Source organism: Crotalus tigris, unplaced genomic scaffold (assembly GCF_016545835.1).
Source record: "Crotalus tigris isolate CLP2741 ecotype Arizona unplaced genomic scaffold, ASM1654583v1 scf7180000019021.11574027:1482141, whole genome shotgun sequence".
Taxonomy (NCBI): domain Eukaryota; kingdom Metazoa; phylum Chordata; class Lepidosauria; order Squamata; family Viperidae; genus Crotalus; species Crotalus tigris.
In genome coordinates, this window is record NW_024097333.1 from 1384371 (window position 1) to 1412234 (window position 27864).

Sequence of the window (27864 nt, forward strand, 5' to 3'; positions counted from 1 at the left end):
TCGTTCGACCCCAAATGGGGTCCCGACCCACAGGTGGAGAACCACTGATCTAGATAAGCAGGGATTACCACCAGACAAACAATCAGGCAAAAACAATACCTCAATCAAAGAACCACTAAGGAGAAACATCACTCCCCCCTCCCAAAAAAATACTGGCAGGACAAGTTATTGTACATAAACATGGAGCAAATCCCACACTCCCTCACGTGCATGATGTTACCTAGTCAGGTCATGAAACGTCTGCAAGAAAACAACCAAGCTCAGAGAGCACCAAGGATCCCACAATCTGGGATCTCAGTCTGTCCTCCATGTCTCCTGAGCCGCATTTGGGCTTCTCCATATCTTTGCAGTGCCCCCGTTGCCGACTCTGAACCTCGGACCCCCGCTTGAGGAAGGGCAGGGCCGCACGTTGGCTGCCTCCTGCACGGCAGAAGGGAACCCCATCCCCACCGTGACCTGGGAGACCGAAGTCCACGGAACAGCTAAGAACCAGGAATCCTCGCATTCCCGCTCAGCCTCGGTTACCAGCGAATTCTACCTGGTCCCGGGGCGCAGCATGCACGGCAAGGCCTTGACCTGTGTGGTTTCCCACCCAGGACTGCAGCATCAGAAGAGGATCACTCACACCCTCAGTGTGGCCTGTAGGTACCTGTTCTCACCTTCACATGGGCCTCCACCATGCCGGTCCTCCCATGGCCGTCTTTTGTAGACCTTCCGTGCCAAGGGTATAGACTACCCTCACGTGGCACTTGAACTTGGGACTGACCCCTGGGCTTTATGTGTGTGAACAGGTGGGGATCTAAGCTTGTCATGCTCTGCAGATGGGAGAACAGCAGAAACACCCCCAGCTCACCAGGACGGGAAGTCGGGACATTTTGGGGGTCCCATCAATCAGGGATGTCCATCTGTGGGGCCACCCAAAAGGGCCTTCTCGGTGGTGGCCCCTTCTCACCTCATAATTCCTCCAGAGGTTTGGAGGTGGCCCCCACTACGTCGGATTCCCAAAAGGGCCTAAAACTGCGTTTTCATCCATGGTCTTGGGGACCCTGAATGGAGACGGCGCTGATAAAGTGGCTGATCTGATTGGGGGCTGCTGCCATGGCCGGAGGGGGGAGGTTCGTGGAGTTTTATGTTGTGACTTTTAATGTTGTCAGGAACCTGAGGTCACCTTTTGTGAACTGGGCAGCCATATACATTTCTGATGATAGATAGATAGATAGATAGATAGATAGATAGATAGATAGATAGATAGGTGGGTGGGTGGGTGGGTGGGTGGGTGGGTGGGTGGGTGGGTGGATGGATGGATGGATAGATAGATAGATAGATAGATAGATAGATAGATAGATAGATAGATAGATAGATAGATAGGATGGGTGGATGGATGGATGGATAGATAGATAGATAGATAGATAGATAGATAGATAGATAGATAGATAGATAGATAGATAGATAGATAGATAGGATGGGTGGATGGATGGATGGATGGATAGATAGATGGATGGATGGATGGATGGATGGATGGATGGATGGATGGATGGATGGATGGGTGAGTGGGTGGGTGGGTGGGTGGGTGGATGGATGGATGGATAGATAGATAAATAGGATGGGTGGATGGATGGGTGGATGGATGGATGGATAGATAGATAGATAGATAGATAGATAGATAGATAGATAGATAGATAGATAGATAGATAGATAGATAGATAGATAGGGTGGGTGGGTGGGTGGGTGGGTGGGTGGGTGGGTGGGTGGGTGGATGGATGGATGGATGGATGGATGGGAGACATAGGTAGATAGATAGATGATTGATAGGTAGATGAGAGAGAGAGGGAGAGGGAGAGAGATATGATGGATAAATAGATAGATAGATAGGTGATGATAGAGACAGACAGACAGACAGACAGATCTGCTTGTTGTCTGTAGTTGTAGTCCTGGTGATCATGTTCTCTTTGGCTTGAGGTTGGACCTGGGGTGTTAATTGTGGCTTTGTCCTGTTCACCACGACTTTTCTACCTTCTTCTCCATTAAGAAGCTTCAGCCCAAGGACCTGGTTACGAGGGCTGTGCCACATGGGTATACTCTTCCCCATCCCTTCTGTTTGCCTAACCTCGCATTCCCTCCCTCGTGCAGACCTCTCTGATGCCTCCATCCTGGGTCACGAGCCGGAGCAGGACTGGATGGAAGGCAAGGAAGGGGCTTCTTTGAAGTGCCTCGGAGATGGGAACCCACCCCCCAACTACAACTGGTCTCGGTGAGTCTGGTGCGATGCCTTTAGCCTTGATTCCTGGCTTATTAGTGTAGCCTAGTAGCAGAGGGGGCAAGGATTTGAAGTTGGTTTGTTCAGTGGGCTGTTGGTTAGAACAGGGGTCTCCAAACTTGGCACTTTAAGACTTGTGGACTTCAACTCCCAGAATTCCCCAGCCTTCTTTCCTTACATCCTACCTATCTCTCTTCTCTATTTTTCCTTCCTTCCTTCCTTCCTTCCTTCCTTCCTTCCTTTCCCTGTTTTCGTTCCTTTTCCTCCTCCTTCCTCCTTCCTTCTTCCCTCCCTCCTTCCCCTTTTCCTTCCTTCCTTCCGTCCTTTTCCTTTTACTTCCTTCCTTTCTTCCATCCTTCTTTTCTTCCTCTTCCTCCTCTTTCCTTCTTCCTTCCCTCCTTCCCCTTCCAACCTTCCTTCCTTTCTTCCTTCTCTCCTTTCTCTTTTACTTCCTTCCTTCCTTCCTTTCTTCCTTCCTTCCTCTTCCTCCTCTTTCCTTCTTCCTTCCCTCCTTCCCTCCTCCCCCTTCCATCCTTCCTTCCTTCCTTTCTTCCTTCTCTCCTTTCTCTTTTACTTCCTTCCTTCCTTCTTTCCTTCCTTCCCTCCTTTCCCTTTTACTTCCATCCATCCTTCCTTCCTTCCTTCCTTCCTTCCTTCCTTCCTCTTCCACCTCTTTCCTTCTTCCTTCCCTCCTTCCCCTTCCATCCTTCCTTCCTTCCTTCCTTTCTTCCTTCTCTCCTTTCTCTTTTACTTCCTTCCTTCCTTCCTTCCTTCCTTCCTTCTCTCCTTTCCCTTTTACTTCTTTCCATCCATCCTTCCTTCCTTCCTTCCTTCTTTCCTTCCTTCCTCTTCCTCCTCTTTCCTTCTTCTCTCCCTCCCTCCCTCCCTGCAGGGCATACAGGTAATCCTGAAGTTATAATCACAAGAGGACCAGAATTTCCTAAGCAAGGCGGTGGTCAAGTGAGTCTCTGAATGAATGGCCGTAAGTCACCTATGCCTGCATATAAAAACCAGCCAGAGTGCTGATCGCCCCAGTGTGCCTTTTTAAATGATATCCCCTGGGTGCCTCCCCTTCTTCCCAACCCCAAGACAAGAGGTTGCCAGGAGGCTGCCCCATAGCCACGCTAATCCTGCCAGCCAGTGCAGGGCACCAGATCTGGCGGGGCTGCCACAGCCCTCTCCCACGGCTCCCACGGAAAGCAAGAGCCCGATCCTCCACAAGCACGCCTCCTTCTCGCCCGTCTCGTAAGCTGCCTTTGTCTTTGGGGAGGGACCAGCTGGGACTTGCCGTGGGTTTCGGCTAAGGCGCCTCAGGGCAAAATGCAGCTCGTGGCCTTTGTGGCAAGCTGGGAAGGAAGGAACAGCCAAGTCAGCACGGCTGGGGGGGTGGCAGGCTTCCTGGGGGTGCGGCCGGCAGGAACACAATGCCGTTGCCAGCTGCCGCCCTGCAGGATTTGTCACACGGCAGCGGGAGGGCCTCGGAGCAGCCCAGGTTGGCAGCCTGGTGGCCTGCCCAGAACGTGGTCTCCTTGGCTTGATGGCAATAAAGGACACGTGCCTGTCCTTGCTGGGTTCTGGGAGAGGCTGTCTCTAGAACAATTAGCCAGTGGAACAACCTGCCTCCAGAAGTTGTGAGTGCTCCAACACTGGAAGTTTTTAAGAAGAGACTGGACAGCCATTTGTCTGAAATGGTGTAGGGTTTCCTGCCTCAGCAGGGGGTTGGACTAGATGACCTCCAAGACCCCTTCCAACTATTATTATTATTATTATTATTATTATTATTATTATTATTATTATTAACCTGCCTGCAGAAATGGTGAATGCTCCAACACTGGAAGTTTTTAAGAAGAGACTGCTCAGCCATTTGTCCGAAATGGTGTAGGGTTCCTGTCTGAGCAGGGGGTTGGACTAGATGACCTCCACGGTCCCTTCCAACTTCGTGATTCTGCATTCTGCAAGGGGACTGGAGGCTGTATAATGCATGCTTTCAGGAATTAGGTATGTCTAGTCTAGCGAAGAGAAGCACTAAGGGTGATATGAGCTTGGGCGGGGGGCTGGACTAGAAGACCGCCAAGGCAAGAAAAACCAAATATGCAGGTATAGAATAGGGGGTACCTGGCTTAATAGAAGTAATTTTGAGAGAGATCTAGATGTCCTAGTGAACAGCCACTTAAGTATCAGCCAGCCGTGTGCAGCAGCTGCCAAAAAAGCCAATGCCATCCTAGGCCGCATCCACAGAGGGATAGTTTCAAGATCACTTGAAGTGCTAGTACTGCTTTATAAGGCCTTGGTAAGGCCATACTTGGAATAGAGCATCCAGTTCTGGTGGCCATGATATAAAATAGATCTTGAGACTCTAGAAAGAGTGCAGAGAAGAGCAACAAAGATGATTAGGAGGCTGGAGGCTAAAACATATAAGGAACGGTTGCAAGAATTGGGTAGGTCTAGTTTAATGAAGAGAAGGACCAGGGGGGACATGACAGCAGTGTTCCAATATTTGAGGGGCTGCCCCAAAGAAGAGGGAGTCAAGCTATTCTCCAAAGCGCCTGAAGGCAGGACAAGAAGCAGCGGACGGAAGCTAATCAAGGAGAGAAGCAACCTGGAATTAAGGTGAAATTTCCTAACTGTGAGAACAATTAACTAGTGGAACAGCTTGCCACCAGACGTTGTGGGCGCTCTATCACTGGAGGTGTTCAAGAAGAGACTGGACAGCCACCTGTCTGAATCTAGGGTCTCCTGCTTGAGCAGGGGGTTGGACTAGAAGACCTCCAAGGTCCCTTTCAGCTCTGTTATTCTTCAGTCCAACACTGCTGAGACTTAGGAAATGCACCATCTTCTCTATCACACCCCCTGCCCTTTGGAGCACCCCAGCCCCACCCCGAGACCCACATGGACCCCACCCTGCTGACATTAGAAAAGGCTTTGAAGAAAAAAAAGGCCTGGAGCTGGGGTGGGCATCGAACCCCTGTGGGCGGGCTTCTCCTATGGTATGTTCCCCGGACAGGCATGGCTGTTTTTGAACCCTCTGCTTCCTCCTTCTCTCTCTGTTTTAATTACATTTGCAGTTTGACAGCCTCCCATTCAAATAAATGATATGAAGCAACATTTGCACACTAACCGGGTAGATTCCCAGCAGCAAATACAAGACGTCCTTGAGTTAAAAACATTTTCATTTAGCACTGGAAAAAAAAAGTGACTTACAACCAGCTCTCACACTTCTGCCCGTCACAGCCTCCCCCCCACGGTCTTGTGATCAGAATATTGTGTTTGTGTCAATTGCACTGTCTCGGGCCTCGGGTGATTTCCTTTTGCAATCCATCGGCTTCTGGCAAGCAAAGTCAGGGAGGGCAGCTGGCTTTGCTTAATGACTGCTGATTCACTTAAGAACTGCAGTGATTTGCTTAACCGCCTTGACCAAAAAGGCTACACAGAATAACAGAATAACAGAGCTGGAAGGGACCTTGGAGGTCTTCTAGTCCAACCCCCTGCTCAGGCAGGAAACCCTATACCACTTCGGACAAATGGCTGTCCAGTCTCTTCTTAAAAACTTCCAGTGTTGGAGCAGCCACTGCTTCTGGAGGCAGGTTGTTCCACTGGTTAATTGTTCTAACTGTCAGGAAGTTTCTCCTTAGTTCCAGGTTGCTTCTCTCCTTGATGAGTTTCCATCCGTTGCTTCTTGTCCTGCCCTCAGGGGCTTTGGAGGACAGGTTGGCACCCCAGAGGATGTCTTCTCCGTGTCAGTCTCTCAAATACTGGAAGGTGGCTGTCATCAGAATCAGGAGTGACTCACTTAACAACTTCCTTGCTTAGCAATGTAAATTCTGGTCTAAATTTGTGGTCGTAAGTCAAGGACTTTGTCAGTTGCTCTCTAATGCAAGGATCCAAACAACGGCTTCTGGTTGCCATTCCTGGGGAGAATGTACCATTTTAAAAGGCCCAGGAAGCAATGACAAACATGCGTTTGAAGAAACATAGCATTGTCGAGCTGGAAGGGACCTCGGAGGTCTTCTAGACCAACCCCCTGCTCGGGGGAGAGATTAATATCTTGTGACCTGAAGAAAGCCCTTATTCAGAGCCCCCAGTGTTTCCTTTCTTTTTAAAAAAAATAAAGATAGGTTTCCCCATCAAATTGCACATTTGGGCAGGTCTGCTGCCTGCATCAATGCACGCGCGAGGCCGTGGGCTGGGGTTGGGATCGGGGTTAAGATTTGGGTTGGGGTTTGAATTAGGGTTTGGGGAGGGGGTGCAGCAGTGGCCCAGGCTGATATGCCCCCGGCAGCTCCGATGCTGCTGGAATCCGCATGTGCAGAGTTTGGGTGGGGCCCAAACAGGTTTCAGCACCGGCTCCGCTAATCAGGTCACCGTGGGAAAAGGGAAGGCATTGCTTTGATTTCAGCACCTATTGTTGATGATGTCATGGCTCCCTCCCTCCCCCCCCCATTTCTCTTCCCTGTTAACACCAGTCACAACATGTCCTTGGGGTGGATGAACAGCCAGGGAAGGGAGAGAAAGACAGTCAGCCACAGCTGCACTTTCCCCCCTTGATTTATTTATTTTTTTTATTGAAAGTTTATAAAATTTTACAATAAAATACTCCCCCCACCCGACCCCCCAACCCCCTCCCCCCTACTTCCCAGAGCTAAATACAGTGTTAAAAAACGAAAAACATAGAATTTAAATGAACATCAAACAATTATACATACATCCCAAAAACAAAATGTTAAACACTTGAACTCCAGTGCATAAAAACAGAAATTACCATCCTTGCACATAAGTTATTCAAAAGCTTACCCTTAAATATACATCATTCAAAAGCTAAATAATGCTTTCTAATATCATATTTATTCTGTATAAAATTCACCCATCTTTTCCACACCGAAATATCTCTCTCTTGCGACTGGTCTTTCAGATAAGCCGAATTGTTTGCCATTTCAGATAAATAAGAAACTTTAAGAAGCCATTCTTCTAAAGTAGGCAAAAAATCCTTCTTCCAATATTGTCCAATCAGCAACCTTGCTGCTGTAATTAAATTCAACATTAAAATCTCTTTACCATCACAGTCATCAATAAAATCTAACAAAAACAATTGTGGTGCAAATTTTATCCTTCTATTAAAAATCTTCTGAATATTCCACCAAATCTTGATCCAAAAAGCCTTTATATTTCTACATGACCACCAAATATGATAATACGTTGCATCCAAACAACCACAAAATCATAATCCAGGTGTCAGCAAGGTACAGGCGGTCCTCGGCTTACAAGTGTTCATTTAGTGACCATTCCAAGTTACAAAGGCGTTGGAAAAAAAGTGACTTTTCACACTTGCGACCATTGCAGCATTCCCCCCATGGTCACATGATCAAAATTCAGACGCTGGGCGGCTGACTCACATTTATGACGGTCACAGTGTCCCAGGGGGGGTTTCATGTAATCCCCTTTTACGACCTTCTCTCAAGCAAAGTTTTTGGGTAAGCCGGATTCATTTCACAACTGGGGCAAGGAAAGTCGTAAGATGGGGCAAAAGTACAAGGACTGGTTATAAGACACTTGGTTAGCGCCGTCGTAACTTGGGATGGTCACGAAATGAATGGACATAAGTCCTCTTTTATTTCTTAAAATAAGCCTCAGTTTTTAGCCTGCTGAAAATCTTTGTCACCGTCAACATTTCTCTGACCCCTTGAAGAGGTTGGGCCCAGGTTTTGACCAAGGCTCATTTTTCATCTAGATTATTAGATAGGTTAACAGAGTTGGAAGGGACCTTGGAGGTCATCTAGCCCAACCCCCTGCGCGAGCAGAAGTCCCTACATCATTTCTGACAGAGGGCAGTCCAGTCAATCTACCATATTTTCCGGCGTATAAGGTGACCCGGCGTATAAGACGACCCCCGACTTCGGCGCCGAGTTGCATGCCTAGAAAGTCATCTTATACGCCAGAAACTACTGTAATTTCCGGCGTATAAGACGACTCGGCGTATAAGACGACCCCCAACTTCGACGCCGATTTCCGCGCTTTAGAAAGTCGTCTTATACGCCGGAAAATACGGTAATTGTTTTCGAGCTATTTCTTCCCAACTGTTGCACCAAAAGCTAGTGTAGGAAATAGCTTATAAATATTTAAAATAAAGGGTGAGGGGAAAAAATACTGTTAAATAATGAGCCGTGTGAGTTGCAACCCATTCATTGCACTAAGGAAAGCATGAGCCTGGCGCACGTATGAATGGGTGTTGCATGCTAAAACCTGAAGGATGAATATTAATAACGTGCCCTAACTAGGCTGCCCTGCAGCTCCCATAAATAGGACAGTAATTTATCAGTGGCAGAAGTCCAGGAAGAGAAACATCCTGTGGGATGCTGTTCAGAAATACTTGCATCCCTGAACTCCTAGTGTGTGTGCATGATTATACTGTCTATGACAGGGGTTCTCAACCTTGGCAACTTTAAGACTTGTGGACTTCAACTCCCAGAATTCCTCAGCCAGCTTTGCTGGCTGAGGAATTCTGGGAGTTGAAGTCCACAAGTCTTAAAGTTGCCAAGGTTGAGAACCCCTGGTCTATGAGGATTGGGGTCTCGCTCAGTCTGAGCTCATGACATGCACTTGTTGGCGACTAGATCCGGGTTCCGAGCTTGAGTCACCAGTCCCTTGTGGGGTGATGCTATCGGCAACATCTGGGGATGGGATGTGGGGCAGACCCCTGGGAGGTGGGGTGAAGCGATGCTGCCTGGGGAATAGTCAGATAAGAGACGGCTGAGCCCTCAGCTGCACAACAGGTGGATGCAACTCGGAAGGGAGGCTGCTTAGCCTCCCAAGATTGTAAAACAGACGGTGGGAGATTTGTCCTTTCAGACCTGCGAGATTTTGTTCATGTAGCCTTAGAATAAAGTGGGATTGGTGTATCTGGTTCCGTTTCCTGTCTGTCTTTTCCGTTCCTTTCCTTCTCTTCCCTTTCCCCTCTCCCCTCCCCTCTCCTTTCTTTTCCTTTCCCCTCTCCTCCCTTCTTTCCTTTCCCTTTCCCCTTTCCCCTCTCCTGAATCCCTTCTCTCCTCTCTCTCCCTTTCCCTTCCCCTCCTCCCTTCCCTTCTTTCCTTTCCCCTCTCCTCCCTTCCTCCCTTCTTTCCTTTCCTTTCCCCTTTCCTTTCCCCTCTCCTCCCTTCCTCCCTTCTTTCCTTTCCCCCTCCTCCCTTCCTCCCTTCTTTCCTTTCCCCTCTCTCCCTTTCCCTCCCTTTCCTTTCCCCTTTCCTTTCCCCTTCCTCCCTTTTCCCCTCTCCTCCCTTCCTCCCTTCTTTCCTTTCCCTTCTTTCCTTCCTCTTTCCTTTTCCTCCCCCTTCTTTCCTTTCCCCTCTCCTCCCTTCCTCCCTTCTTTCCTTTCCTTTCCCCTTTCCTTTTCCCTTCCTCCCTTCCTCCCTTCTTCCTTCCCCTCTCTCCCTTCCCTCCCTTCTTTCCTTTCCCCTCTCTCCCTTCCTCCCTTCTTTCCTTTCCCCTTTTCTTTTCCCCTCTCCTCCCTTCCTCCCTTCTTTCCTTTCTTTTCCCCTTTCCTTTTCCCCTCTCCTCCCTTCCTCCCTTCTTTCCTTTCCTTTCCCCTTTCCTTTTCCCCTCTCCTCCCTTCCTCCCTTCTTTCCTTTCTTTTCCCCTTTCCCCTCTTCTGCCTCCCTTCTCTTCTCTCCTCTCCTCTTTTCCCTTTCCCTTTCCTTTCCTTTCCCTTTTCCTTTTCCCCTCTCCTCCCTTCCTCCTTCCCTCCCCTTTCCTTTCCTTCCCTTTCCCTTTTTCCTTTCCATTCTTCTCTCCCCCTCTTTTCTTTTCTTTTCTTTCCTTTCCCCTTTCCCCTTTCCTTTCCCTTTCCCTTCTCTCTTCCTTTCTTTTCTTTTCTTTTCTTTCCTTCCCCCTCTGCCTTCCCCTCTTCTTCCCTTCCCTTCCCTTCCCTTCCACTCCCCTTTCCCATTTGCCTTCTCCTCTCTCCCTTTTCTTTTCTTCCCCCTCTTCCTTCCCCTCCCCTTCTCTTTCCCCTCTCTCTTCTTTCCTTCCCTTTCCTTCTCGCGAGTCCTGGAAGGGCCAGCAAGTTCCATGGTTGACCTCCTTGTCCGTCCTGACCGTCTCTGCTCTCTGCACAGGCTGAACGAGCCCCTTCCCAGGGGTGTGAGGATCAAAGGGGACACCTTGCTCTTCCAGAGACCCCTCCGCCCTGAAGACGGAGGGGTTTACATCTGCCGAGTGGCCAACAGCTTTGCAGCCAAGGAAGTGAGGGCGACGGTGGGCATCAAAGGTGGGTTTGGATGGCAACATCTGGATGAGTCCACCGGCCTTCCTCCCTTGCCCGGTTTTCAATCCGGAGAAAAGCTGGTTCCCGTTTGCCCTGTCCCAGGAACAACTGGATGAAGAATGTTTGAAACGGGCAGAGGTACAAGTGGCCCCAGAGGATTCGTTCTTCCTCCATGCTTGAACTCGCCTCTCTTTCAGGCCGGCTTAAGGCAATTGAGAGTCATATTACAGGCGGTCCTCGACTTGCCACAGTTCATTTAGTGACCATTCAAATTTACAGCAGCACTGAAAAAAAGTTGAATTAGGACCGTTTTTCCCACTTAGGACTATTTCAGCATCCTCGTGGTCACGTGATCCAAATTCAGACGATTGGCAGCTGGTTCACATTTTTTTTTTAATTTTTTTTTTTATTCATAATACAATTAAAACAAAAATGGACAAACATGACATTCTAGAACAGTGTTTCTCAACCCTGACCGTTTTAAGGCATGTGGACTTCCACTCCCAGAATTCCACAGCCAGCATTGCTGGCTGTGGAATTCTGGGAGTGGAAGTCCACATGCCTTAAAACGGTCAAGGTTGAGAAACACTGTTCTAGAATGAATTTTCCTAACAGTTTGTTTCTCATGGTACAAAAATTTAATCCATCCCGTTCTTAACCTCTATATAAGCCTCGTCCTTCTATACCAGTGGTTCTCAACCTTTTTAATGCTGCGACCCCCCAACCAGTCGTAAGTCGAGGACTACTCAACCGGTCGTAAGTCGAGGACTACTCAACTGGTGCAGCACCGTTTGCAGAATGGGACTTTTGGCGGGCTCAGCAGGGCAGAGACAGCCTGGACAATTCCTATTGGCTTTGGAAAGCCAATAGAATTAGACTCTATTCAAGAGAGTCTATTCTATTGGCTTTCGAAAGCCAATAGAATCAAAGGGAGGAGCACAGCTAAGGAAAAGGGGGGAAAAAATGGCGGACTGCATTGTTTGGCGACCCCCGTGAAATGGTCGTTCGACCCCAAATGGGGTCCCGACCCACAGGTTGAGAACCACTGTTCTATACAATACAATTATATATACAATTATATGTACAGTTATATATATCTTTTAATTCTACCATTTATGATGGTTGCAGTGTCACAGGGTCCTGTGATCCCCTTTTGTGAGTTTCTGACAAGCAAAATCCATGGGGAAGCCAGCTTCACTTAACAACTGGGTTATAACTTAACAACTGCAGTGATTCCCTTAACAACGGAGGCAAGAAAGGGCATAAATTCACTTAACAAATGTCTCACTTAACAACAGAATAATTGGGCTCGATTGTTGTCATACGTCGAGGACAACCTATATAACCCTCACCTCCGTGCCACATCTGGCTTGTGCATATTTTTGCCAGTTATGAAAGCAGTCCTTAGAAAAATATGAAGGCGTGTAGCTTAAGGCAGGGCTTTTCAACCTTTTTACCCATTGTACCACTTTTAGGATATGGCAACATCCGAGGACCACTAGCAAGGTGTCAAAAACTTGATGACCAAAAAAAACCCACCCCCGTCTACTGGGTGGTTGCAGCAGGCTTTGGCCACTTCACATGACCCTGGGACACTGTGACCGTCATAAATATGAATCAGTTGCCAAGCATCTGAATGGAAATCACAAGACCCTGGAGAGGCTGCAACATTCCAGCTGATCAGCGCTTCTTCTGGGCTCATAAGCGCCAGGATCAGCGCCGAGCTCCTGCTGGAGCCTAGTGCTGATCCTGGCGCTTCCGCTGAGCCCTGACAGCCCTGCAGCTACAGCCATCTCTCGCTCAGTCTTGTGCGGTGCTGCCACCAGTTCAGCTCATTCCCCTCCCCCGCTATCACTTTTCTAGGATGGTCGCGTACCACCTGCCAGGTGCCAATGTACCACAGGTGGTACCCGTACCACTGGTTGAAAAGCCCTGGCTTAAGGCACTGAAAGATGGTGAGTTCTAGTCCCAAAGTTCTAAACACAAAGCCAGTTTGGTGACCTTGAGCTGGTTGTTTTCTCTCAGCCCTAGAAACCAAGCAATGGCTAATCACTGCTGGAAAACCTTGCCAAGGAAACTGCTGAGACATGTCCAGGCATCTTCTGAGAATCAGATATGGCTCAACGGAATTAGAAAAAAAATATATCTCTGCCCTTCAAATCAGAAAAATGAAACCGGTCTATAATTTCTGATTTTTCTGAGCTTGACGTGAGCTGCTGTAACCTTCCTCTCTCACCCCCCAGGACTCCCAGCTCAGCAGGTGGATGTGGTCTCCATCTCCATGATTGGCGTGGGCATCATTTCGGTGGTCTTGGTCAGCCTGCTGATCCTGGTGATCGTCCTCATGACGTGCTACCACAAGCGGAAAACGAAACGCATCACAGAGAAATAGTAAGGAAAGGTTGCGTGGAAACTCGTGTCGGTTTCCTCCCCTCTTGTGATCAAACTTGTCTTGTGAGAAGCTCATGAGGACAGGTCGGTCTGAATTTCAGATCCGTGGGTCATCGTCCTTGGGTTGGAGAAGCTCAGAGGGATGAAGGAGGACCTTGGGTGGTGAAGGAGGTCAAGGGTGGGATGAAGCAAAACAGGGAAAAGGAGCCATAGCTACATTTAGATATGGCAGAAGAAATAGCACTGGTTGATGCTGGTCTCTGTCTAGGACAATCTTGGCCACTTAAAGATGGGTGGACTTCAACTCCCAGAATTCTGGGAGTTGAAGTCCACCCATCCATGAAGTCGACTCACATTGGGAGTTGAAGTCCACCCATCTTCAAGTGACGAAGGTTGAGAAATATTCTTCCAGGAGTCTGGAAGTTAAAGTCCACCCATCCATGCAGTTGATTCACATTGAGAGTTGAAGTCCACCCATCTTCAAGTGACGAAGGTTGAGAAATATTCTTCCAGGAGTCTGGAAGTTAAAGTCCACCCATCCATGAAGTCGACTCACATTGGGAGTTGAAGTCCACCCATCTTCAAGTGACGAAGGTTGAGAAATATTCTTCCAGGAGTCTGGAAGTTGAAGTCCACCCATCCATGCAGTTGATTCCCATTGAGAGTTGAAGTCCACCCATCTTCAGGTTGTGGACTTCAACTCCACTTTGTGGAGAGGCAAGCCTACTCCTTCTTTTGGAGTCAGAACCACGAAATTGAGCTAACGGCTGGGCCTAGGGGGGTGGCATTTTCAGCAAGCCACACCCTCAGTTTCCCTCTCCTTGTCTTTGACAGTGAGGAAGAACTGACTTTGACCCGGGAAAACTCAATCCGGCGCCTGCATTCGAGCCACAGCACGGAGACCCGGCATCAGGTAAAGACTTCAGGTGTGATGGTGATGGAGAAGTGTGAAAAGCACACAGGTTGGGTTGTGAGTTGTGCAGGAAAATTCACTGCCTTCTGGGTAAACTCAGGACTGGCCATAGGACGTGGAATCACAAAGTTGACAAGCCTTCACAGAAAGGCCACACAGAATAACAGAGTTGGAAGGGACCTTGGAGATCTTCTAGTCCACCCCCCTGCTCAAGCAGGAAACCCTATACCAGGGGTAGGCAACCTTGGCTCTTTTATGACTCGTGGACTTCAACTCCCAGAATTCCTGAGTCAGCATGGCTCAGCTTGGAAACTATCCCTTTCCCCTCAGCATGGCTGGCTCAGGAATTCTGAGAGTTGAAGTCCAACAGTCATAAAAGAGCCAAGGTTGCCTACCCCTGGCCTAGGCCGCTTTATGACTCATGGACTTCAACTCCCAGAATTCCTGAGCCAACATGGCTCAGCTTGGAAACTATCCCTTTCCCCTCAGCATGGCTGGCTCAGGAATTCTGGGAGTTGAAGTCCAACAGTCATAAAAGAGCCAAGGTTGCCTACCCCTGCCCTATACCATACTGGACAAATGGCTGTTCAGTCTCTCCTTCAAAATGTCCAGCGATGGAGCATCCACAACTCCTGGAGGCAACCTGTTCCACTGATTAACCGAATTCCAGAAGAACAGAGTGGAAAGAGATCTTAGAGGTCTTCTAGTCCAGCCCCTGATCGAGCAGGAGACCCTATACCATTCTGAACCAATGGCTGTCCAATCTCGTCTTGAAAACTTCCAGTGATGGAGCACCCACAACCTCTGAAGGCCAGCCATTCCACTGATTAATTGTTCTCCATGTTAAGATGTTTCTCCTTAGTTCTAGGTTGCTTCTCTCCTTGATTAATTTCCATCCACTGTTCCTTGTCTGGCCTTTGGGTACTTTGGAGAATAGGGTGACCCTCTTTCAGAGAAATGTCTGTCCAGTCTCTTCTTGAAAACTTCCATTGATGGAGCACCCACAACTTCTAAAGGCAAACCAAACAATTGGTTGGTTAATTGTTCTCACTGTCTGGAAATTTCATCCAGTTGGACTACCATGAGGATAGCTGTGTCCTAATAGCCACACCACTGCCATGCCACTTCTGGACAGGCAGGGGCCATTTAGCTATTATAGCGATAACTCTGCTCAGCCTAGGCAGGCGTCTTTCTTGATTTTTTGATTTATTTTCACATCCTGTCCTTTTCATATACTGAGCCACCGAAATCCTCCAGCACTCCCTAGAGGAAGCAAGTGTGAAAAACATGCAGCTAGGAAGCATTTCCAGGTCTTTGTTCTGAGAAAATATCGCACATTTCCTCAGTACTTCTGAAGCCTTAGGGCAGTGGTTCTCAACCTTTTTAATGCCGCGATCCCCAACCGGTCATAAGTCGAGGACTACTCAACCGGTCATAAGTCGAGGACTACTCAACTGGTGCAGCACCGTTTGCAGAATGGGACTTTGGGCGGGCTCAGCAGGGCAGAGACAGCCTGGACAATTCCTATTGGCTTTGGAAAGCCAATAGAATGAGACTCTATTCAAGAGAGTCTATTCTATTGGCTTTCAAAAGCCAATAGAATAAAAGGGAGGAGCACAGCTAAGGAAAAGGGGGGAAAAATGGCGGACTGCGTTGTTTGGCGACCCCCGTGAAATGGTCGTTCGACCCCAAATGGGGTCCCGACCCACAGGTTGAGAACCACTGCCTTAGGACATTCATTTAATGTAGAGCTGGTTTGAACTCAGGGCTTGGGGAGACACCCCAGAAAAAGGAAAAAGCCAGAACGAAAATTAGGTTCCATTTCTCGTGACGATTTGTAGAGATGGCCACCCATCTTGTTCTCACAACCCTGCATGGCTAACGATACCTTTGAAACCTATAATGATAAAGGCAAAACAATGTCAGTGTAGAACTGAAGAAGTTTCTTGGGTGAGAAGCGAAGAAAAGAAAGAAAAAACAAAGTCCAGTTGCCTTTTGAAAAAGCACCTTTGGGATAAACCTACAAAGTTAAATTCTGCATTATTTAGTATTATGGGAAAGCCTTTATAATAACATAGCATGTTTTGTTTTTGAGAGCAGACAGAGAGACCCAGTTGTCTTTCTGTGATTGGAGGCAGGAATTAGTTTGTTTAGTTTATTAAAAAGAAGGACTACGGGTGACATAATAGTATCTTCCAAAATTTGAGGGGCTGCTACAAAAAGAGGGGGGTCAACTTATTCTCCAAAGCACCAGAGGGCAGGATATGAAACAATGGATGGAAACTAAACAAGGAGAGAAGCATCCTAGAACTAAGGAAAAACTTCCTGACAGTGAGGACAATTAATCAGTGGAACAACCTGCCTCCAGAAGTTGTGGGTGCTCCATCATTGGAGGCTTTAAGAAGAGACTGGACAGCCGTCTGTCTGTGATGGTATAGTCCAGTGATAGTGAACCTTTTAGAGACCGAGTGCCCAAACTGCAACCCCAAACCCACTTATGCATCGTCAGGTGCCGGGTGGGTGTGGCCCATTGGGTGGGCGTGGCTGCAGTGGTAACAGCAGACTGGGTGGGACTAAAAAGTTCAATCAATCAATTCCAACTTTGCAAGATCTTTTTTTTCCCCGAGGAGGCTCTGGAATGCCGCCTCTGGGGGGGACCCCCGTTTGCCATAGGTTCGCCACCCAGGTATAGGATTATTTCTCGCTGGAGGAGGAGGAGGAGGAGAAGGAGGAAAGGAGAAGGAAAAGGGGAAGGAGAAGGAGAATCGAGAAGGAGGAGAGAAGGAGAAGGAGAAGGAAAAGGGGAAGGAGAAGGAGGAGGAGGAGGAGGAGGAGAAGGAAAAGGGGAAGGGGAAGGAGAAGGACAAGGACAAGGAGGAGGAGGAGGAGAAGGAGAAGGAGAAGGAAAAGGGGAAGGAGAAGGAGAAGGAGAAGGGGAAGGAGAAGGAGGAGGAGAAGGAGAAGGAAAAGGGGAAGGAGAAGGAGGAGGAGGAGAAGGAGAAGGAGAAGGAAAAGGGGAAGGAGAAGGAAAAGGGGAAGGAGAAGGAGAAGGAGGAGGAGGAGAAGGAGAAGGAGAAGGAAAAGGGGAAGGAGAAGGAGAAGGAAAAGGAGAAGGAGGACTGTGGGGTCCTTGATGCTCTCTGAGCTTGGTTGTGCCTTGCAGACATTTCATGACCCAACTAGGTAACATCATCAGGGCTAACAGTGAGCAGGGGTCGGGTTAAGAGACCTCCAAAGACCCTCCAACTCTGTCATTCTGTAATTCTGAAGGACTTCATAACATCTCCGTGGTCCTCCTCAGAGTCTCCCTCAGAGTCTGAGCGCGAAGCACCAGGTGAGAAGGCCACCTGGCTGAGCAGGAAGAAAGGCCCTCCACAGAACATGGAGATCAGCTTCTCGCCCTTCTATTTCTCTGCTCTTCAGATTGAGGAAAACCTTCCCCTGAGGGCGGAGAGCCGGCAAGGGAGTTTCCGCGGGGACAGCCTGTGCCGGGAAAGCCTCCGAGCGGACAGTCTCTGCCGGGACAGCAGGCAAGGCAGCTTCCGGACGGACAGCTTCCGGGAGACCAGCCTCTGCTCAGTGATGGTGAGCAGAGTCAAAAGCAAGGAGGCTGCCTCGGGTGGCTCTGAGGGGCTCAGCTTTGCGAGGCTGGCAGAGTGTAGGGTTCTGGGATTTTCATTCTTGCGTTCTTTTCTTTTTTTTTTAATGGGTTGATTATGCTGACTAATGTATATTAACTCATAAAGTATGGCTGTAGTATTATTTCGTCCTTTATTACCTGTTTCCACCTTCTACTGGAGGCATACTTTTAATATTAGCATTATTATCTCTATTTATTTTGCAAGTACACTGAGTGCTTCTGTACCAGAGACAAATTCCTTGTCTATCTAACCATACTTGGCCAAATAAAGTCTATTCTATTCTATTCTATTCTATTCTATTCTATTCTATTCTATTCTATTCTATTCTATTCTATTCTATTCTATTCTATTCTTCATTCCATTATTCTATTCTATTCTATTCCATTTCATTCCATATTTTCTATTCTATTCTATTCTATTCTATTCTATTCTATTCTATTCTATTCTATTCTATTCTTCATTCCATTATTCTATTCTATTCTATTCTATTCTATTCTATTCTATTCTATTCTATTCTTCATTCTATTCTATTCTATTCTATTCTATTCTATTCTATTCTATTCTATTCCATTCCATTCCATTCTATCTATTCTATTCATTATTTCTATTCTATTCTATTCTATTCTATCTATTCTATTCTATTCCATTCCATTCCATATTTTCTATTCTATTCTATCTTTCTATTCTATTCTATTCTATTCTATTCTATTCTTTCTATTCTATTCTATTCTATTCTATTCTATTCCATTCTATTCTATTCCATTCCATTCCATATTTTCTATTCTATTCTATTCTATTCTATTCTATTCTATTCTATTCTATTCTATTCTATTCTATTCTATTCTATTCTATTCTATTCTATCCTATTAATATGGTTGTAAAGTGAATCCAGCTTCCCCATTGACTTTACTTGTGAGAAGGTCGCAAAGGGGGATCACATGATCCCAGGGCACTTCAACCGTCATAAATATGAATCAGTTGCCAAGCATTTGAATTTGATGACATGACCCATGGGGGATGCTGCAACAGTCCTCAGTGGGGAAAAACGGTCATAAGTTTACTTTTTCAGTGCCATTGTAACTATTGAATGGTCACTAAGTGAATGGTTATAAGTTGTTATAAGTTCAACTTGTGAACTTCTGTGGCTGAGCAAGACCTTGAGTTGGGGGCCAGGTCCCCATCTGGCACCATCACCCCATTGCCCCTTTGGTGACTCTTCTTCCTTTCGGCCTGCACAGGGAGAAGAAGCTGAGGGACGTAGCTACTCAACCTTATCCACCGTCCGGGAGATTGAGACCCAGACCGAGCTTCCCCCACCGCCCCCCACCCCTGTCCCAGAAGATCAGGTGGAGGAGAAGGAGAAGGAGAAAGAAGAAGAGGAACAGCGGAACGACGAAAACAATATCAAGCAAGCAATGACTCACTTCGTCCAAGAGAACGGCACCCTCCGAGCGAAGCCCACCTCCAACGGCATCTACATCAACGGACGGGGACACTTGGTCTGATGGCTCACCCCCCCTTCCTTGCCAGATTCCCAGATCCAAGCCAGCTCTGAGCCCTCCTCCTAACTGCTTCCTGGTGCCTCTCTTTTGGAGGAGTGGCAAAGAGCCCTTGAGACTCAGGTCCCCTTTTTCTGAGCCACCGGTCCACCCAGCTGCAAGCTGTCCACCTCGGGATCTCCTAAAGGCCTCTTCCTTCTTCCCAGGACTTTGGCCAACACCGAAGTCAACTTCTCCTCCAACGTGCGAGAGATCCCGAAGATACTCAGAGGCCAGTTCAGGAAGTGGGAGACTCTTTTTTTTTTTTTCCCCAACTGATCTGGGCTGCCTCTTTGTGCAAATTATTTTTGGAACCTTTTGAGGCCAGGGCTGATTCGGGCAGGGGAACAGACAAAGCGTTGGAGAAGGGAGAAGCTCTCCAGGTGACTCGGCTGGGCAAAACCATTGAAACTCTTGCGTCTTTTATGGTAATTATTATATCTGCTGTTGCCGTTGTTAAGATGGTCCTTGGTCCATCCTGGAAAAAGGTTCCCAAAGGCCACCAGCAGTTAAAAAGAGGAGCTCAATTTTAATTATTATTTTTATTTGTATTATTAATATGAACTGGGCAAGGAACATTTCCACTGTAAGCTTCAAGGACTTTCCAGGAAATGCTGAAGAAAGTATCTGGAGATCCCAACAGAAGTCCTTCTACTGCAGTGGTTCTCAACCTTTTTAATGCCGCGACCCCCAACCGGTCGTAAGTCGAGGACTACTCAACCGGTCATAAGTCGAGGACTACTCAGCTGCTGCAGCACCGTTTGCAGACTGGGACTTTTGGCGGGCTCAGCAGGGCAGAGACAGCCTGGACAATTCCTATTGGCTTTTGAAAGCCAATAGAATGAGACTCTATTCAAGAAAGTCTATTCTATTGGCTTTCAAAAGCCAATAGAATAAAAGGGAGGAGCACAGCTAAAGAAAAGGGGAAAACAAAATGGTGGACTGCGTTGTTTGGCGACCCCCGTGAAATGGTCGTTCGACCCCAAATGGGGTCCCGACCCACAGGCTGAGAACCACTGTTCTACTGGGTCAAGGATGTTCAGTACCATGTTTCTGCTTGCCCCGAGGAAGTGTATCATGGGTCCAGGGGTTTTCCAACTCCTAAAGCCATTTAGAAATTCCAAAACACATCCAAGTGGTGTCATCCCAACATTGGGGATGAAGAACCCTAACCCTAATCCCATCCCCAGTGAACTTCAAGTCCCCCCCCATCTCTTTAATTTTTATTTCTCAACCTATGCTATAGCTATAAATATTTCTTAAAGCTAACCAACAACAATGGAAATACGTATGAGCAATACATGTGTGACTCTGAGGACAGATTTTGTGAGTGGGTCTGCATTTTGAGAATGCAGAGAATGTTGAGAATGCATTTCTCAACCTTAGCAGTGTGAAGAAAGGTGGACTTCAACCCCCAGAATTCCCCAGCCATATGGGAATTGAAGTCCACACATCCTAAAGCAGACATGTCAAACACAAGGGCTGGGGGCTGGATGTGGCCCACGAAGTGGTTTCATGCAGCACGCGAAGCCATCCTGGACACAGTGAGGGAACGGCCCCCGCTGCCTTGACCCTGGCCCAAGCCGGCCGGGAGCCAATGTACAATTTTGTGGTGGCCAACTATGCTGAAACGCATTCAGTCTTAGCTCCATAAGCCCCCCCCCCCACATGGCCTGAGAGGAAGAGTGAGGCTCCTCCAGTGGACCATGTCTTGGCGCTTGCCCCGGTCCCACCCCCTTCTGCCAGAGACCCTCAGATCTGTCCCACTCCTGCCCAGACCCCCACAGGCACCCTTGACGGGAACGATGTAGAGCTGGCCACGCCCATCCAGTAGGCCGCACCCACTCCATCCACACCCACCCAGTAGGCCACACCCACCCTGGCCACACCCACCTGGCCCCGTGAGGGCAACCGCGATGCTGATACGGCTCTTAATGAAATTGAGTTTGACGCCCCTGTCCTAAAGCATGTGCTGGCTGGGGAATTCTGGGATTGGAAGTTCACATTTGACGTTGATGTCGATCTCAGCATATTTAAGATTTGTAGACTTTGACTCCCAGAATTCCTTAACTAGCACAACTGACTTGGGAATGCTGAGAGTTAAAGCCCACTCACCTTTTAAGTCGTGAAGGCTGAGAAACACTGGTTTTGAGTTTTAAGGGGAATTGCAAAACTGCTCCAAGTCCTCTTTGGATATGCTTACAAAGTAAGTTTCTTAAACAGCAAGCCTCTCCTTCTCTAATATTTTAAGTCTTTTTGTGCGTACTATACCTCATGTTTCATATTTGCCAAGAGTTACAACTCTGCTGACCAGCTGCCTCCTTCAGGAAACCTTCTGCCCCAAAGTGAAGGTGAAGTGACTCACAATATTGCAGTGTTTCTCAACCTTGACAATTTTAAGGCATGTGGACTTCAACTCCCAGAATTCCACAGCCAGCATTGCTGGCTGTGGAATTCTGGGAGTTGAAGTCCACATGCCTTAAAATTGTCAAAGTTGAGAAACACTGCAATATTGAGACAAATTTGGGGCACCACAGCTCTGAACACAACATCAGGACACTTATCAAGGCTTAGAAGCAAATGCCTAAAAAGTTCATCAGTTTTGGGCCTTCTGGGTCCCAGTGTGACCATCTGCCTGGACCCTGCTTTGGTCAATTGCTTAAGACAGGGGTCCCCAACCCCCGGTCTGTGGATCAGTACAGGGCCGCAGCATGCCAGCCACCGGTCCGCACAAACAAGCAAAGCCCCATCCGTGGGATGCAGGCAGCACACAAAACCACGTACCCCCCGGTCCGCGGAAAAACCTCTCTCCACAGAACGGGTCCCTGGCGCCCAAAAGGTTGGGGACTACTGCCTTAGGAGATGAAATGATGGGAAGATTGGCCAATCTATCTCAGAGATTGGCTCATTCAGACATGCAGTTCCTGAAACTGCCGCGGCTGAATTCACAAACCCAGATCTCCCCTTGGAATCTGCCGTAAACTGAGCTTGGCCCTTAGCATCCGTGAATACAGGCAGTCTTCGGCTGACGAGCTCAACGGAGCCCAAAATTTATGTTGCTAAGTGAGAAATTCAAGTGCGTTTGCCCTATTTTACCATCTTTCTTGCAGCATTGCAGCTGTTAAGTTAGTGACATGGTTGTTAAGTGAATCTGGCTCCCCCACTGTCAGAAGGTGGCAAAAGGGGGTCATGTGACCCCAGGACACTACGACTGTCATAAATGTGAGTCAGTTGTTAAGCATCTGAAGTTTAATCACGTGACCATGGGGATGCTGCGACGGTCGTAAGTGGGAAAAACAGTCATAAGTGCTGCTGTAATTTGGAACAGTCACTAAATGAACCATTAATTTAGCGACCGTACGAAGTTACGACGGCAGTGAGAAAAGTGACTTATGACTTTTCATACTTATGACCATTGTGGCATTCCCATGGTCACACGGATCACAAATTGGGTACTTGGCAACAGGCATGTCCTTAATGACAGTTTTGCAGTGGCCCCGGGGTCACATGTTCATCATTTGCAACCTTCCCAGCCAATTTCTGACAACATCAAAGGGGAAAGCCAGATTCACTTAACGACTGCACGATTCGCTTAATAGCAACTGTGGTCTTGCTTAACAATCCTGCCAAAAAAGCTCATAAAATCCATTGCTTAGCAATGGAAATTCTGGTCCTGATAATGGTTTTATGTATGAATAATTCCATATTTACAGTATTCTCCAAAGTCCTAAGTTTTCTATAAAACCTAGTTCCATAATGAGTTTTGAAGCACTGTCAATAAAATCTCTCTTTTTGTAGATATCTGCCTATTTTATTATTTTCTTTCTATTTCACAATGAGAGAAAATGAAATAAATCATAAAATAAAATAAAATAATAAGATAAAATAAAATAATGAATGACTCCCCTGCTCCCCCCCCCCAATTTTCTTGCCCTCCAGGAGTTCCCATCAGTGTCTTCATGGCACCTTCTGCCAGTCCTGGAGATGCCCAAACCTGTCCTCAATTTGGCCCAGGAAATCTGAATTTATTTAAATTAGCTCAGCTAATCCATAGGCAGGACTAGTGATCAGGGATCCTTTTCTGATTGGGAGCAACGATTTCATGCAGTGTTTCTCAAGGTTGGTCACTTTAAAAAGCATGGACTTCAACTCCCAGAATTCCATTCCTCTTAAAGTGACCAACCTTGAAAAACACTGAGTTAATGATGACAAAGATGACAAAGTTTAAATTTCCCATTTAATCCTGATCTGATTCTACTCCAGTATTTGTATCCATTCAGGATGTTAATTCCGACAAATCTTTGAATTCAGTGTAATTTCTTCCCTAACAGTTTGAACCATTAAAAGCTACATGAAGATCCCAAATAGTGCCATTCAAACTGAACAAATGCCTTTCATTGAACATGCCAAATATGTTTAAATTGCCCTAGCTTTAGGAGAAATGTATTTCATCCATTTGTCTTCTAACAATAAATATTTTCTGAATGACCATGTTCACCCTGGCCGTCAGTCAGCAAATAAACAATTAGTCATACCTATAATGAGGGTAAAGTGTTCTAAATTGCCTCTGGTGGCCCTCTTTTGATTAAAAAAGATGAAAAGGAATTAAGTTAATAAACAGGAATAAAAAGTCCATGAAATACAGGCAGATGACTGAGAAGATGAAACCCCTCTTCAAATATTTGGTTTATTCAACACTTTTAAAACTTGGTTTCCTAACTTTTAAAATAAGGATCTGTCGAATTGTGTGAGTTTTTACAGGATTAGGACTTCATTTGAGAAAGAACAAAGTTTCTCAGAATTTGCTTTACCAACCCAGATGGTCTTTTCTGGGTCGGCAGAGTTATTGCAATACAGATGCATTGGGGGGGGGGGGGAATATCATTCAAATTTTTTGATTTTTATTGATTTTCAAGGCTGAGAATCTTGAAGTGCAACTTTCCCTGGGGGATAGTTGTTAAGTGAATCAGCTTCCCCAGTGACTTTGCTCGTCAGAAGGGGGATCACCTGACTCCGGGACACGGCAACTGTTGTAAACACGAGTCAGTTGATAAGTGCCTGAAGTTTGATCACGTGACCTGGGGATGCTTCAGTGGTCTTAAGTGTGAAAAACAGTCATGTCACTTTTTTCAGTGGTGTTGTAATTTTGAATTGTTCATATAGAGACCGTAGGAAGTTACGACGACACTGACTTACGACTGTTTTTCAATACTTACCACGTGACCTTGGGACCGTCATAAATACGATGTCCAGTTTCCGAAATTTGATCACGTGACCCTGGGGATGCTTCAATGGTCTTAAGTGTGAAAAACAATCATAAGTCATTTTTTTTCAGTGCCGTTGTCATTTTGAATGGTCCCTAAATGAACTGTTGTTAATCAAGGAGTACCTGTAATATGTTAAATATGAGAAATGAACCAATAAGCTACAGAAATGAACTAAACAGGCCGGGTTTACATAACGTGCCAAGCAGAATTAACCTAACCAAGTTTACATGTTATGCACCTCCAAGGGTCAATTTGCTAGAAATCTTGATTTTCCTTGAAACGTGACAGAGAATTTGTGGGATCCAATACGTCTATTTTAATTTCTCTCCCTCCTTCCTCTGAATGTCACAACTATCGCAATGGGACTCTTTGGAAGTAAATTTGACAGACTCCAGACTTTTAGAAGCTTTTTAAATATGTATTAATATTGTTATTAGCCTTTTTTTTAAAGTGTGAGGAAGTGAGCAGCTGTCTTTCTATGATCTGTAAATGTCTTTGTATATAGAAAAAAAAAGCCATGTATGTCTGCCTCCCTGTATGTGTGCATTGTTCACGCAGGTGCGTGTGTGTAAAATACTCTGTAAGTGTGTATAGAATGGGCTCTGCTGGTTTTGTAAATAAATTGCACTTTTGCCATCCCAGAATCCCGCTTTTTGGTAAATACTTAAATCTTGGGTTTCTCTCTACTTCTAATCTAAGCCACCATAAAGGATAAGTGTCAAAAATAGCACTGTATATATTGAAGAAGTAGGAAGGTTCAAATGTTTTGTTTTATTTGGTGATCCATCAATTTTTGCACAAGCCCCAAAAGTGTAAGTGTGCAAATTCCTCTCAGGCTCAGGTGTCGGTTCTTGGAAGCCTGGGAGTTGAAGTCCACAAGTCTTAAAGTTGCCAAGGTTCAAAACCCTTGGTCTAAAAGGTTCTCCTAAGTTGGTAAATTTCTCTCTCTGTGTGCCTCTCTCTGCCTCTCTCTGTGTGTGTCTCCTCTCTCTCTCTCTCTCTCTCTCTCTCTCTCTCTCTCTCTCTCTCTCTCTCTCTATCTATCTATCTATCTATCCATCTATCTCTATCTCTCTATCTCTATCTCTCTTTCTCTCTCTCTCTCTCTGTGTCTCTCTCTCTGTCTCTCTCTCTATATATATCTCTGTCTGTGTCTCTCTCTCTCTCTCTTTCTTTGTCTCTCTGTGTCTCTGTCTCTGTCTCTCTCTCTCTCTCTCTCTGTGTCTCTCTGTCTCTCTCTCTCTCTCTCTCTCTATCTATCTATCTATCTATCTATCTATCTATCTCTGTGTGTGTCTCTCTCTGTGTCTCTGTCTCTCTGTGTCTCTGTCTGTCTCTCTCTCTTTCTCTGTCTCTCTGTGTCTCTGTCTCTCTCTCTCTGTCTCTCTCTGTCTCTGTCTCTCTCTCTGTCTCTGTCTGTGTGTGTGTGTGTTTCTCTCTCTGTGTGTGTGTCTCTCTCTGTGTCTCTGTCTCTCTGTCTGTCTCTCTCTGTCTCTCTCTCTCTGTGTCTCTCTCTGTGTCTCTCTGTGTCTCTGTCTCTGTCTCTCTCTCTGTCTGTCTGTCTCTCTCTGTCTCTCTCTCTCTCTGTGTGTGTGTCTCTCTGTGTGTGTCTCTCTGTGTCTCTGTCTCTCTCTGTCTCTCTCTGTCTCTCTGTCTCTGTCTCTCTCTCTCTCTCTCTCTCTGTGTGTGTGTCTCTCTCTCTTCCCTCCCCTCTCACACACATAGGGCAATTTTGCCCATGGTTGGAGATCTCCTGCAAGACCACTAGACTTTTGTTCAGAGATGTTCAAGACAAGAAGTATAATTTCCTCTGCCATCCTCAAACACCATAGAAAAACATCACCCCATCCCTGCTTCAGCCAATGGTGGAGAAGCATTGGTATTACCATCAAGCTATAGGTCCTAAATCTCCTAACATTTAATAAAAACCCATTTGTGAAGATATCAAGCAGAATAACAGAGTTGGAAGGGACCTCACAGGTCTCCAAGTCCAACCTCTTGCTCAAGTAAGAGACCCTATCAGACAAATGGCTGTCTGATCTTTTCTGGAAAGCTGTGATGGAGCCTTCACAACTTTTGAAAGCAAGCTGTCCCATTGGTTAATTGTTCTCATTGTCAGAAATAACAGAATAACAGGAGTTGGAAGGACCTTGGAGTCTAGTCCAACCCCTTGGTCAACCAGGAGACCCTATACCAGTGCTTCTCAACGTTTGTGTGACGGCGACCCCCGTCACACAAACGTTCTGCGCATGCGCGGCGGCGCGCGCATGGGGGCGGGGCCCTATGCGCGACACACAAGCGCGACGGCCCCCCATGCGCAGCACGCGTGCACGGCACCGCCCCTTGTGCGACGCCCATGCACGGCGGCGCCCCCATGCGCAGCGCGCATGCGCGGCGGCCACCCATGTGCGGCGCGCGTGCACGGCGCCGCGAAAAATGGTGGATCGCCGCCTTTGACAACCCCCGAAAAATGGGCGATCGACCCCAAATGGGGTCGCGACCCATAGGTTGAGAACCGCTGCCCTATACCATCCCAATCAAATGGCTGTCCAGTCTCTTCTTGAAAACCTCCAATGATGGAACACACACAACTCCCAGAGGCAAGACGTTCTACTGATTAATTGCTCTCACTGTCAGGAAACTTCTCCTTAGTTGAAGATTGGATCCCTCTTTAATAATCTTCCACCTGTGACTTCTTGTCCTGCCCTCAGGCCCTTGACACCATGATTTTCTGGCCCTCTCACCATAACCTCCTCCTTATTTGCTAATGGAGACAATCAAAAAGGCAAGATTGCAAAGCCATAAGCCTTAGTCCTTCACCCTCCAAGTGTCAGCTTGTGACAAAGCAAGGAGGCTTTTGTTGAAAGCTGTTAGCTTGTGCTTTGTGGTTTCGGAGATGCTGTGTAGGGGAAGTTGTGTTTGGAGACAAGCTGAACTCACTTCCTGTCAGGTCTGAGTAAGAACAGAACATTTTTTAATGAAAAAAAAAGGGGGGCACAGATTTTCTACCTTGCCCTCGTATACCGCTGTATGCTTTGCGGCAATCTTCCAGTTGGCCAGGAACCACACTTCTGGTGGCCCCGTGGTTGCAAAGACGGATCTTCCAACCTTTCTGAAGGACCTTGGATGTGTTGAGCAGAGGCCACAGAAGGTAGAATGAATTTAAGGAAGCAGAAGATTGCCAGGGGCCAGTAAATGAGTACTAGAGAGCCAGGAACTCAACAATCAACAGGTTTTTCCTGAGGACCAATGGACTTAGCCCAGCCTTGGAAGGAGAAGTTGGTACGAGGGTGTAAGTGTTGAGGAAGAGGAAGAGTGGAGTTCCTTTGCATCCATGTCGCTGGCCATGAAAGCTCGGCAGAAGGTGAAACGTAAAGGACCGGCAAAAGATCGAGTCTTTGGGTGTGACCTGGTGGAACATCTGCAGTCATCTGGCCATGATAGTAAGTGATTTTCTTTTCGAAGACCTGCATGTTTTTCAGACTCCTTATGGGTCCATTAGCCCAAACAGGAAATGGGGTGAGGTGAGAACTTCTGCTAAACAAACTGAATCTGCTTCATTGGTTTTCTGAGAAGGCTCCACGCCTGGATAATTTATAGTCG

General features: G+C 47.0%; 2 protein-coding genes across 4 annotated transcripts in view; both read left to right on the plus strand.

Annotated features, from left to right (window-relative positions):
- The window catches only part of NECTIN4 (nectin cell adhesion molecule 4), an 87374-nt gene extending 67604 nt beyond the window's left edge, over positions 1–19770 (plus strand). The window contains exons 3-9 of one of the 2 annotated variants that reach the window (XM_039358458.1): positions 351–641; positions 2131–2251; positions 10363–10514; positions 12755–12902; positions 13737–13815; positions 17239–17400; positions 18695–19770. In XM_039358458.1, coding sequence (XP_039214392.1) covers positions 351–641; positions 2131–2251; positions 10363–10514; positions 12755–12902; positions 13737–13815; positions 17239–17400; positions 18695–18961 — 1220 coding nt within the window. In that variant the 3' untranslated portion in view covers positions 18962–19770. The remainder of the gene's footprint in view (positions 1–350; positions 642–2130; positions 2252–10362; positions 10515–12754; positions 12903–13736; positions 13816–17238; positions 17401–18694) is intronic. The other variant, XM_039358459.1, reaches the window with a different exon arrangement.
- Positions 19771–27257: 7487 nt separating this feature from the next.
- The window catches only part of ARHGAP30 (Rho GTPase activating protein 30), a 37777-nt gene continuing 37170 nt past the window's right edge, over positions 27258–27864 (plus strand). For both annotated transcript variants that reach the window (XM_039358531.1, XM_039358532.1), the window contains exon 1: positions 27258–27704. In XM_039358531.1, the coding sequence (XP_039214465.1) occupies positions 27596–27704 (109 nt within the window). In that variant the 5' untranslated portion in view covers positions 27258–27595. The remainder of the gene's footprint in view (positions 27705–27864) is intronic.